Raw genomic sequence first — 13,792 nt, forward strand, 5'->3', positions numbered from 1 at the left:
GATTACAGTGATGATAATGTGACAATTTATATCAAAATTAGATGAAGGTCTTTTGTAAAATGTGTCTCTACTAATGCAGATGTATTTGTACCATTGTGTCTTTTCAGTTTAAACACGTACAGAGTATTCAATGAAACTATCTCGGGCGCCAGGAAGGACTTGGATGCTTTCAGCCGCGGGATCCAGTACAAGGAGAAAGGGGGTTCTGCATGGCACCCCAGCATCCCAACCTGTCACAACGTGCCCCATCCGTATTACGCCAAATTCATACAAAGCAACGTGCGGTTCTATAACGAGCCCGTCCCTTACATGGAAACCGACAGCACGATGGATAAGCAGGTATGGGAAGGCGGCGGCCTTCATGCAGATACAAAGCCTGCCTTGTGTGGCCTCTGCCAGCCAGTACTGGCTGCAGGAGATGTTGCAAGATGTCTGTCTCTGTCTGACAACTGATTACACTTGTAGCCATTCCGTGAGCCAGTCTGTGGTTCTCAGGCGTCCGTTTTCCCAGGAACCGCAGAATGTAAGCGTGCGGGTGCCGCATTAAAATGGGACCATGCGTTTGTTGCCCATTTATGTTCGCATCTGTTGTTCTTGGACTAATGGGATGTTTTTTTTTTTGCTTTGCATTTCTTCTCCTTTTCTTTCTAGACCGTGTTGCCACTTATTTATTTATTTTTGCATTCATGTCACGCACTAACCCAAGGGCATCGAGGCGCTAGGTATTAGGCTAGACAAGGTCGTGGTCCTCGGAAAGGCAAGGATTAAGGTGTTGTCTGAGGTTGTTTTTTTCCCACAAAACTCTCATTAACCTTCTACACACCATACAATGCAAATCTGTGTCTTGCTTTCCTGTGCTCTCTTATACTCAAAGGTTCTGTTTCATTTGTGCTATTACTGCATCGGGAAGAGGCCCGCGTGGTTTGGGATGCCAGCACACACAAAGAGGGGGGTAGCTTAATAACGGTATCAGTGCAGCAAGGTCTTTTTGTGGTCTAAACTGCACTAACACAGTATTCTTACAGCTAGTGCAGTCCGTTCTCTTTCCAGCGTTTCTGTTTCCATTCGAAGACTCGTGCCGAAGTAGGTCTCCCTCTTATCGTGCCTTTAAGCTCCCTGATCAAGAAGATCCATTCTGGCGGTTACTCCCGCTCTTCCGGTTTCCGTTTTGAATACCTGGCTCTCTTTCTTGGCCTGGTGGAATGGAACTGGCCCGGAAGCAGAGTGCTTGCCATCGTGTTCTCTGTTACTGCCAAATGACATCAGGGTTCCATTTTAGTACCACGAGGCTCCAGATAAGAATTTGATGCGAGTCCATGCTACGCCCTATTTTGGGAAGTTTGTGGTAAAAGTATTTTTTAGGCAGTGAAATCAGTTCTCATTCCTGACGTATATCTTTAGGAAAGCAAAAATTTGATGAAAAATAGGCATCTTTGCTTCTAGTTCAAACATTCTTTGCCACTGGCATTCCCATACTTGGAAATACGTTTTTGTATCATTTGGACTGACTTCCCAGCAGGTAGCGCTATAGAAGGTGCTGCGCGTGCTGCTGGTCTGAGCAGATCCCCTGAGGAGCGGGGGTGGGGAAAAGGGTCAGACAGATGATAACATGTGAATCCCTATTTTCCTTTTTTTTCTGATTTTTTTTAAAACTATTTATTTAACATTATAAATAACAAGATTCAATACAAAAATCATCATATCATAACAAAGTGTCCAAATTGTAAAACTCATGAAAACAGCAGAACTGAAGATAAGCAAATGTCAAACAATATGGACCTCCATAACAATTGTAAAATAACCAAATTGAACTCGGTGTCCGGTCAAATGGTCCAAAATAAATGGTCGAATGACCATTTGATCGAATCAAAAAGGTCGGAAAAAAAATAGTCGAATTTATTTATTTATTTATATATATTTTTTTAAGTTTTGGTTACTTAAAAAATATTTTTAATAAAGAAAAAGGGGGGTTGGGGGAAACCCCCCCATTAAATAAAAAAATAAAAAATAAAAAAAAGCGACCTTTTTTTTTTTTCAACCATTTTACTTCGATCAAATGGTCATTCGACCATTTGGTTTTCGACCAAATGACTGGTAACCATTGAACTCAATAAAAGATTCATGACACACAACCACAAAGACAAAACAACATAAAAACACACAACTAAACAGTCCTTTACCACCCCCATTCAAAGAATAGGCCACCAGACACTGGAATCTATGTAATCAACCATATATGTCATTAAAAGGCCCCCAAATCCGACGATAACGTCCCTCCCTTCCCTGACCAAAAAGCATAACCTTATCGTATTTCGACAAGACTTGCACGTCAAAAAGCCATTCCTCCACACCAGGCTTCTTTCTAGACTTCCAATCACGCAAGATCTGTTTCATCGCCAAAACCAAAACTCTGTTAATCCAATCTGCACCCTTCCTAGCCCTGTCCCCTCTCTCCCTGTTGGACAACAATATGGACGAAAGGAATGTGCACGGAAGTTTCTCTTCCAACACAAGATCTAACCTGTCCAATACATTGGACCAAAAATCTGAAACTCTCGAGCACATCCATAACATATGCATCAAAGAGCCCCCACTACAGCCACATCCCCAACATCAATCAGAGTCCGAAAGTCCCAACCTGGCCATTTTATACGGTGTCCAATATAATCTATAGAGGATCCTCTGTCGAAAATATCTCAGTTGCAAATCCATCTTCGCTTGTACCCCCACATGAAGTAAATAGGTCCACTCTTCAGCAGGGATATCCGCACCAACTTCATCTGTCCAGGATAGGCGAAGTCTATCCCAAGCCCTCACATCCGCTTCATCCAACGGGATTAATCCCATGTACGTGGAAAGCACATATGAGGGCGAACGGAGAAGTCCACACAATAAGGGTCTCTCCTCCATGACCCCGCCATCCAACATTCCTGTCCATTCAGTCAACAGTGCATTCAAAGCATCATAACGACTTTTCTCTCTAGCACCAATCCCAAAAGATGTTCTCAGTTGGTCAAAGGGAATCATGCAACCGTCCAACCACACATCACGAATACGAAGAATGCCCTACTGTGCCGCTTATCTGGAGCACTATTAGCACCCCAGAGTAGCATCATTTAGGGGCAGCATGTGAGGATGAGTTTGGAAGGCTTTCTGTTTTTCATCTTTATTTGGAAAGATTTTAAAGTGCAAGTACGGCCTATATAGATTTATATGGAAAACAGAGCTTTGATAGCAGGGAAAGCAGTCTTTGAAACAATGTGCTTAATAGGCATTTAGGATCCCAGTAATTAACTGGCAGCCAGGTTTGCATTCAGCACGTATGCTGAGAGAGACCATGATATGCTAGAGCAGACTATCAATTCACAATACAGTATGGACCGCATGTTTCTGTAAAATGCACTCAGAACGGTATCAGGTATTAATAGCGCCACATATATGGTCGCCGTAAATAATATCGCCGGGAAAATGTTGTGCCGATATTATTTGGGTGACCATATATGTGGCGATAGGGGCAAAAAAAAAAAAATAATTAAACAAAATAAATAAAATAAAAATGTGCGGGTTGCAGGGGTGTCCCCCGCATGTTCCATGCAATAATGTCGCCACAAAAAACGACAATTTTTCGGCGATATTTTTGTATGGCGATATTTTTGTGGCAACATTATTACATGGAACCCTCAGAATAGAGTTTACGTTAAAACCTGCGTAAATATGTGTATGCCTAATTTTCATTGTTTTACACCTTGTACTTATCTACCCAATACATAACCTCCTAGCATTCTGTAGTCCTGCAGTGTCTGTAACATGCCTCCGCTCTCTCCTGTGTTTTTCCATCAGCATGACCCTAGATAGCCCTGTCAGCAGCTCTGAACACTAATGTCAGGTAAGGCCCGAAAATCAATATTATAAAGGTAATCCAATGACCCAATAAAAAGTGCATGGAAGCAAGAAAAAAACAAAAGTCTATTTCATGCAACCGCAATTGGGTATAATCCACAAATCATTCAACATTACATCATTACAAGGTGGATTTTATAATGAGAAGTGGAGTGAGGTTTTACTCAATGTTTTAAAGTACATGTACGTTCTCATTTGCTGATTGGACAGTCTTGGTGGTTGCTCTATAGGCGATTCTCTACAATAACTAGCCCTAGATTAGTTTAATAATTTCTTGGGTTTCTCTGTTGTTTTTACCTGGAACTTTAAGAATCTGTATTAACTCCAATTTTAGTATGTGCTTATCGGCCAGTTGAGTTGGCAGCCGGTTTAGTAACTCTTTCTTATCAAGGTGAGCAAACCCATCAGTTAATCAAGACATTTTGGCTTTGCGTTTCTTGGGACTGAATGTATTCACCAATTTATTCGATACCAAGGCCTTTTCATTTGAGATAGTGCTTTATTAAGGGAAATAGAAGTAAGGAAGATCTCATTGTCCAGATATCCCAGGCCAATGTCAGAATGCATAGCAAATATTGGGAACGAGTTGAGAAGTCCCAACAATAGTCTGCAAAATGTATTTTGCAGGTCTTGGAGCTTTGTTAAATTGTTATAGCCCCATATTCCCATGCCATAAAGACCAACTTGTTTAAACGTTGCCTTTGACACCCTAATCATATAGGTGAGTGGTAAAGCCTTAAAATAAGCAGTGATGTAAGCTAATTTTTCTAGCCTTTATGCCCCTGATGTCGCCCACAAGAGCAATGTTCACGGACTTAGCTAAACATATTATGAAACTCATATGGAGGGGGAAAAGGGCTAGACTTAGCAAGATGGTCCTCCAGGCCTCCAACGCCGACGGAGGACTTCCGCTACTCTCATGGAGGACATACTATATGGTGGCCCAGGTTTGCTGGGTCAAGCACTGGCTAAACGCAGGAGACACTACCAGCTGGCGAGAGATGGAACTTTGAATGCTTGACCCACTGACCCCACGTGAGATATTGGTTAGCCCCCACAGTACCTCCCAAAACAATTTTACAACCCCGATACTTGGCCCTACACTCACACAGTGTAATCACACGCGCAAACAGTGTGGTACTGACACACGGGTCACCCTGACCTAGATCTCACTGCAAGCCCTCATGACATATGGGTCCTGCCACATGTCCTGCTGAATGACTGGCAGGATGTTAGGATAATAGACATTTTCGAGGGCGATCAACCAGTTCCCTTTGCTGCCAAAGACATACTAAGACTAACTGGCTTTGGCTGGCTGCGATACAGGGCCATACACTCCATCATTAACTCCTAAACCACCAGAGAGTCTAAGGCGCAGGAACCTTCGCAGTGCAAGCTAGAACTGGCAAGAGACCCCACAGAATACCCTAAGGTAAAACATGTTTAAACCCTGTGCCCCCGCAATAATTACAAGCGAAATATGACATTGGCAGATATGTGGGGTGAGGCTCTGGGTGTGGCGCTTACTGTGGGTGACGTATATGACTTCTTTGTGAATATCCCATGCACCTACTGTAATCTGAGGCACAGGAAGATGCAGTTTAAAATTAAATTGTGAACAGGGCTTACTATACCCCGTCCAGACTATATCATATGAGTATTGCTCCGACTGCAGAATTCTAGCGGGGATGTGGCAGCAAGGGGACCATGGGGCATCCAATGGGGCTGTGCCTGAGGTTGACCCCCTTTTGGTCAGGGGTTACCCTGTGTCTCTGAGGACTTCAGGGAATTGCCATAGAAAAGGACCCAGCATCCATGCTCTTTGGGATGGGCATTGACGACTGGCACCCCAATCCAACAGCTCGTATATTGATTCTTGTTGCACTTTTCACGGTCCGGAAGGCTATTTTGTTGGATTGAAAGAATGCACACCTGCCATCGCTGCAGATCTGGCAGACACTGCTTTCTAAGGTCTCCGCTGCTGAACCCTCATGCTACCGCCGAACAGCAGGGCTGATGCTTGCTGTCAAATGTTGAACACTGCCATTCACAGCATCCAGACCTTTGAGGTCAGCCCAGGCAAACACATTGTCCATACCCAACTACAAGCTTTAGACAGCCAGGGGATCTATTTTCCCTGTCCTTGCGGCCAAACTCTGGAACACCATACCCACTACACTCAGAACAGAACCATCCACTTACTCCTTCAAGAAAACAATCAAACGCTGGCTCCATGAGTGTGATGCATCTGCTGCCTCCTCCTAACCACACTGGTTTTGTATTTATATCTGTGGCTTATCTGTCACTAGACATCTCTATTGTTACCAATGACACGCTATATCTGCTAATATTCTTATGTGTCCTTTAAGAACTGCATTGTGAACGCCTGACCTGCCCTTTACCTTTTGAAAGCTGCTTTATGTATGTAACCAATTCTACTTAAACTATGCGCCCAGAAGCCCCTGGGAAAGGTGCGCAATACAAATAAATAAATACAAACAGGGGTGTTGCTAGGTCTATAAAAGACCTGGGGCTACGCTATTGTCGGAACTGTCGGGACTGGGGGCTAGCTAGCTTTTTGGTTGTAGCTCCTGAGATTCTATCCGAGGCTACAACCAAAAGACCAGGGGCTATAGCCCCCTTAGCCCCCTCCTAGCAATGCCTCTGAATACAAATACACTTTTCTTTAGAACTTTATCCTCTTAAAAATTGCAAGAACTTTGCTCTTACTGATCCATTTGGTTTATCCAATTCGCTGGGGTTAGGGTGGGGGTGCGGGGGGTATTTGCAGGGTTGGGGGAAGTTAAAATGGAATGGTTCTTTGATATTGATATATATGACGACTGGACATTATACATATTGTTGCTGTATGTCTTGTAACAGACTTGCTCACATCCTTGAATGCACTGTAGGGTTTGCTGAGTTATAAATGCAATAAAAGAATTTTCACAAAAGAATAATTTATCAGTGATCGACAATATGCCACCAATGGCTTGAGCCATACGTGTTGCTTGCTTATCCATATGGGCAATGTGGGTTTGGTTGGAAGTGAATCGAATGCCTAGGTAATCAAACTAGTTGACTTTTTCAATCCGATCTTCCTGCAGTGAAGCAACATTCCCATGATGTTTTGTTTAAACCAAATGTTAGAAACACAGAATTGGAAGTGTTAATGGTTAGTCCTAAGAATTTGATATGGTCAACAAACGCAGCTATCAGTTGTTGCAAAGAGTTCTGCATCCCTGCAATAAGGATGCTTTTGTTTTCATAAGACAACAGTGGAATAGCTAAGTCCTCTACTCGGAGGACATCAGCCCCTTTAATACAAAGATGGTTATATTAAGAATTAGTGACTAGATTAAATAAGAGGGGAGCAAATGCACAGCCCTGGCACATTCCCCTCTGAATGGGGATTGAAACGGTTGTCTTACCCCCTGTTATGTAGAAATATTTATTATATAGGTTCAGCTAGCACGATTACTATTATGCCCCCTGAAATACACCCCCCCACACACAATTATGGGCAATAGTTTTTCTCTCAACATGTGCAAGGCATAAAATGAGCAGTGTCGCATAGCAATTTGCTATGCAATTCTGTCAGTTTGCTAATCAAATGGACACTTGTGTAGCAAAGATAGCTATTTAAGTTGCCTTCTTCAATGAAAGTACAGCTCGACCCTGCATTCCTTTCTTGCCCTCTTTTTCCCCCCTTTTGTCTGTTCACTTCAAGTCTTATTGGAGAGAAAGTGCTGCAATATTTATTTCCTCCACTCTTAAGTACCAAAGGCATGTGTGGGAGTGCTAGGCGAGAATTTATTTTTCTTTTCCAAATCATTTCAACCCAGAAATAATTGTGATTGTACTTTTATTAAGCTTTCTATATCCTTTCTGGCAAAGACCAGTATGTGTCAACTTTATATATTTCTTTAAGACAGTTCTGCAATTCCATTCCTAAAATGTAGGTTGTTACATAATGCATAATTAGAGTATTGATACTTAAAACAATGCCTCATCTCCATGCTTTACAGTAAAGTTTAGGTTAGTGTATATAAATGTCATTGTGTCTATTATATTTTATTTTGTTGGGGAAGATGCATAATATTGACGAGTGAACACTTTTGAAAATATACATGATCACATGATTAAATGCTTTTGATGGCAAACTTAGTTCGGTAACATGCAGGTTGCATACATCTTGAAACTGGTGCTCAACCCATGAGCGACCCCATTACCGCTTACATTCTATATTATTACCCAGTTGCTTTATACCAGGTACCCTGAAATTGAGATGACTACAAACTACAATATTTCATCTAGTTTGCTCAGTTCTCCGCCTGCTATGCATTCCACTCTGTTTAGTCGTTCTTTCCTCTTTGATAATGAATACAAAAAGTGAACTACATGCTTACGCAAAGTAGTGATCAATAGTTACATCCAATCTTAACATCTACTGATCTATTGCAATACCAAACACTGTTGTTAGCCCTGAGAACTCGCTTTGCTTTATGATTATAATTGCATTATATATTACCACCTGCAGGAGACAGCTGGCCCAAAATGTTATCGGAGCCTTTTTATCGATTCCTAGTGATGGCCTCGATATCCAAAGCATCGAATGCAAAAGCCTCGGAAAAAATGCATTTTCATTTTTTTAATGCCCCCCAACCCCTATTTTTTAATCCTTAAAACCCATTTTAATTAAAAAAACTTCACCTACAATAAAAATGCATTTTTTCGATGCATTCTTTTCAAAGCTTTTGCATTCGATGCTTTATATTCGAGGGAATCACTGGATACCCTTTTTTATCATATGTATTTATTTGTGTCCATTCATGCAGCTAACCTTTTACATTTACAGACACTCAGCTGTGGCTCGCAAAGTCTTTTCACCCAGTTGCATTGTCGAGCGAATTTTATTAAGGGCGAGTAGCATTTGCAAGGGATACTTGAAACTTTTATGTAACATTTACTTTGCAGTAAATGTCAAACAAAAGTTTCACTGTGCATGGCTGGCCTTTAGGTGGCTGCAGTGTGCCCAACAAAGCGGGGTTGTAGTGAAATGCACCATTGTACACAAATCACATTTTAAATTTGTTGTCCTGTGTCGCAATGGGTCAAGTGCATTTTTCTTAGGTTGAATAGGGAAACTAAGTTACCGGACCTGCAGGTCTAGCTGAATTTTAAAGAATTTGCAAGGCCCATCTCCTCTAACTAATGTCTTATTTCAGTGGTACGCAAAACTACTGTATTGTTCATTTCATATCTTGGGTACAAATAACTTCTGGTGACATTAACAATATTAGTACAAAATCGCTAATCAAATGGGTCTGTTTGCTAATCAAAAAAATGTGCTAATTAATTTTTGAAAACGAATTTATGCCTTAATGTGAAATGTATTCAAAAGGATGGATTCAGGCTTCAACCAAGGGGGTCTCCAGCTTTATGCCAAGGAAATAATTACAACATTATAGGCTCAAGTCAAACACATCTTGCCTTCCTATATGAATCTCTACTGGTACACATGCAGGCATTCATTTATAATCTCAACACTATATATATATATTCAATGAAAAAACGTTGTTAAAGGAACGTTATGGTTACAAGTAAAACACACGACATGTGAAATTAATTTTGATGAACAGTCCCTACAAGGGGTTGTGTTTATAATGTTGGTTACATGATGTCAGGGGTGATTGTGTAATGTTAAACATGTAATAACTAGCTAACAATTCAAGACTTACTACCCACTTGTGCTAGTACAAACAATACATATGAAGATCCACAATGCATAAAAATCAGAATCACATACAGGGAAACTAAAGTAAGGAAGAAAGAAACTGCATCATCAGAAAATGTTAATAGCATTATTGTTTATCTTCATGTATACAAATTGTGTGTTTGAGGCCTGCCTATTGCCCCATGTACGTGCACCATGAGCTGAGACCAAATCCTAAGGAAAGTACATTGAGAACATATGACAAGGTTAATGTCTAGATATCCAGCACCTTTTGAATTTTAATATTCTGACTGTCAGTGAACAAAACCACCTGCCCTAGATATTTCAGTGAACAAAAACAAGTGGGCATATATGTGTTGTCATCAATGACATTTGCAATGTCATCTTTGATGTCCTGGGTGTTAGTCTTAGCAGTGCACGGTGGTGGTTCGAGTTATGGTTGCTTAGCTTACCATAACTGGTGAATTTCTGAGGTTTTTCAGTTTTACTTGTAACCATAACGTCCCTTTAACAATGTTTTTTCATTGAATTGCATTGGTTTTTATTAGTGCAACTTAACCATAACTTCCCTTTAACAAAGTTTTTTCAGTGAATTGTATAGGTTTGTATTGGTGCAACTTAGCCATAATGTCTCTTTAAGAACATTTTTTTCCGGGAATTCCATGGTTGTTTACCAGTGCATGCTATTTTCCTACAACTTACTAATATCATACTTCGCCCTAGATAGCAACGTTTTTGTCCAATTTACAATGTTTCACCTTAAAACTCTGCCATTTCCCACCTTCTAGCATCCTTTTTAACACCTCTATACTTGTTCCACTGTTTTTGCTTCCATCGCCGTCCGTGAACGTCTGACGTCATTGTGGAACTTCCAGATAGTACCACGTGACCATGCGCTTGCGCGTGGCATGATGACGTGTCCATGAATGCGTTGGCACTTCGCGTTCCGGTCCTTGCTTCGAGGACAGTTCGGAAATGTATTTTCTACTGATCTAGGAACTTTCAAGCTCAAAATGTACCTTGCACAGCTCCTACACCTATTCTTACTCATTATCCATTAACAGTCTAGTACAAAGAACATACTTGGAAGAATAGTAGCAAAACTGCTATTTACCTTAAAAAATAGCATCAGCTATTGCCATCCCTCCTCCCCAAGAGCCACCACCACCACTAGCTGGAGGACCCACACAACAAAAAAAGCACGGTATTTCCAAAAACAATGAAGAAGACCAAGAAGATGAGGTAGAGGAAGTACCTACCTCTAGCACCCAGAGAGAATCAAGGGTGTGGCAGTTCTTTACCACTGTTGGGACTGTACCAAAGGCTAAAGCTACAAAAGTGAAATGCACTGAGTACTCAATCGCGGACTTCCTGGAAATTACTCCTACGGGACCACCTGCATGTGCCGTCACACCAAATCCAACTACTGCAATGCTCTCAGAAAGATTGTTCCTTTCTTAGCAAGTAGTAGGGTGTCTTCCTCCACATCATCTTCCTCAACCAATACTATAACCACACAGCCTACATCTGTGGGACACAAAATCCCACCAGCTTCCTTGCAAGTAATAAAATAGGCTGTTGATCCATATCTTTGTAAGACAACAGTCCTCTGTATATACTTCAACACACCACTCTGCAGGGGGAAGCAATTTTGACTTTCGTTTGAAGCTGTAATCTAGGAGCATGAGAAACACTGCCACCACCTTAGAAACACTGCCACCACCTTAGAAGTAACACACGCGCAACATCTTCCCCTATCCACCAGCCCCTGCATATTAGTGCTTGGTGCCTCTTCCCTCATTTCCCTCCTCACCTTACGTTCTAAGCTCTCCTGCAAATTTCTTTTTTTAAAACAACAAAAAAAAAGGTTCCTTTTAGGAAGCACCTTTCACAGTTAAAAAATAGAACTAAAAAAAATCTTATAGGCTCCATCTACTTTACATTTCTCAGTAAAGGACATAGGGCCTCATTACGAATCAGGCGTTAAGGGGTTAACGGCGCCGTAAACGGCACCGACCCTTAACGCCTGATTCCGAGGCCCCTTTGCGCCATGGTGAGTTTAACGCCTGCTTTTTGCAGGCATTAAAATCCATGGCGCTAAGGGACCATGGTGCTAATTACGCCACTGTAATTTACGGTGGGGTAATTAGCGCCTTCCCCACTCCCATTATGCCCTATGGGGCAAAAATGGGAATGGGGAAGGGTAAAATGGGAAATGGGGATTTACCGCCCCACTCACCTTGGAATGGGGCGGTAAATCCGCCATCCACCATGGTGTAAACATAGTTTACACCATGGTCGTAATGAGGCCCATAGACTCAATAGGTTTTTCGAACATTTCCATTAGTATTTTGTGTTATGTTAATGAGAATAATGTGACTTTCACCCCCCGTTCCAGCCCAAGTTATCGGCCGAAGCGAAGGGTGTCTGTGTGCGCCCTGATGCCTGCGGGCTTCGGCGCGTTATAAATAAATAAATAATGAGGGCTCCAGACCATAAAGGCCATTAGCACCCCTGGTTCCCAAAGCGGGAACCCGGGTGCTAGAAAATAGATTTTTCTTTCTACAGCCTGCAGCGTCCGGCTGTAGGAAGGAAAATCCTTTTCCAAGATGGCCACCATGGAAAGAGAAGGTGGGGCTCCGTACAGAGCCCCTCTTCCCTTTCCATGGCAGCCTGCAGAAGGCGAAGTCAGAACCCTATGACCATATTACCACAAGCACATTTTTTTCCCTTTCAAACCTACCCTACTTTCAAATAACGTTACCACATAGCCGTCCCAGGTGAACATGGCCATATTAACACAATTTTTCGGCCCTCGCGGTCATGGCCAGTAGCCAGATTGTCCGGTTCATGACCTTATACCATGACCCAGACAATCTGGCTACTGCCCATGGCCACGAGCTATACCTCAGTCACCAAAGGTATATCACTATTTTTTGTACCTACATTATGACACTTGTCAAAAAATAAAACACGGGCACATTTGCAAAACCATGCTTTAAGGTCCTTGCCAATGCTCCTTACATGAGTTTGCTTGAAATCTGCCCATGTTTTATTTTTTCAAAAGGGTCAAAATATATGTACATAAAATAGTCATATAACTTAGCCCCCACTTGACAAAATCCATTCAGTCTTTACACAAACATTGAAGGTTGGGCCTATAATCTTTCTGAAATCTTTTGTCCACATTCGTCAAACAACAACATCCATCCATCAAAAAATGTTGAGAACCCCCTCTAATTTAGCCCTCTCTTGAGAAAATCCCACCAAATTTCACAAAAAACATTTATATCTAGATTTTAAAAAAATTGCAAACTTTTGGGCAGATTCATCAATCGGCAACACATATTTATAAGCCTCTACAACATTTTGGGACCCCCCTCTACATTTTTTCCCTCTTGACAAAACAGCTCCATACTTTCCAAAACCATTCAGAAACGAGTCTAGAATAAAATTCAAACATTTCATGCAGTTTCATTGAGTGTCGCCAACGTTATAAGTCAGCCAAGAACTGCTTTTCACCAACCCTGTAATGCAGAAATAGGCATAGATGCCCCCGAACATCTGAAGTGTTCGCGAACATCACAGGGCTGTCCCCGAACATCCGGACTGTTTGCGGACTTTCAGGTGCAAAACACCCTTTTTTGGCTTCTTACGGCCATATCACATCCCATCCTCATCACCCCTCACCTCCCTAGAGATTGTTTACATTCTTCTGATCATTTAAACTCTGCGTGTTTCTTTGATAATCCCATCTGATGCCTTGTTCTATCCCTAAATGGCTGAACGAGTTTTGCATACTAGTCTGCAAGTCCCTGGAAGCACTGCCCATCTCATGAATACCCTCATTGGAGACCCTTCTCTTCAGATACTCTATGCTTGTCAATCTGAATTTCCACTTCTCAGGCTTCATACTCATCCCACCCTTGTCAACATTGTCCAATATTCTACTGAGCCTCACATCATGTTCCCCCGAATCCTGTGTCAGAATGTTGGTCCCAAGTTTGTACGACATGTACAGTGAAGTAAAATGTCATTTTAAAATTATTTTACATGTATGTCTAGATTTATGTGTATAACATCTTTATTTAATGAATACAATGTGTCATTGTTGTCTGGTTTCAGAAATGTGGTTTCTCTAGAGTGAAGGTGAAT

General features: G+C 41.7%; 1 protein-coding gene across 1 annotated transcript in view; it reads left to right on the plus strand.

Annotated features, from left to right (window-relative positions):
- Nucleotides 1-13,792, plus strand: part of CIMIP6 (ciliary microtubule inner protein 6) — a 208,385-nt gene that overhangs the window by 109,439 nt on the left and 85,154 nt on the right. Inside the window, exon 2 of the mRNA XM_069608233.1 lies at nt 108-339. Within this exon, the coding sequence (XP_069464334.1) occupies nt 108-339 (232 nt within the window). The remainder of the gene's footprint in view (nt 1-107; nt 340-13,792) is intronic.

Source organism: Ambystoma mexicanum, chromosome 4q, assembly GCF_040938575.1.
Source record: "Ambystoma mexicanum isolate Mex_15411 chromosome 4q, UKY_AmexF1_1, whole genome shotgun sequence".
Classification (NCBI taxonomy): domain Eukaryota; kingdom Metazoa; phylum Chordata; class Amphibia; order Caudata; family Ambystomatidae; genus Ambystoma; species Ambystoma mexicanum.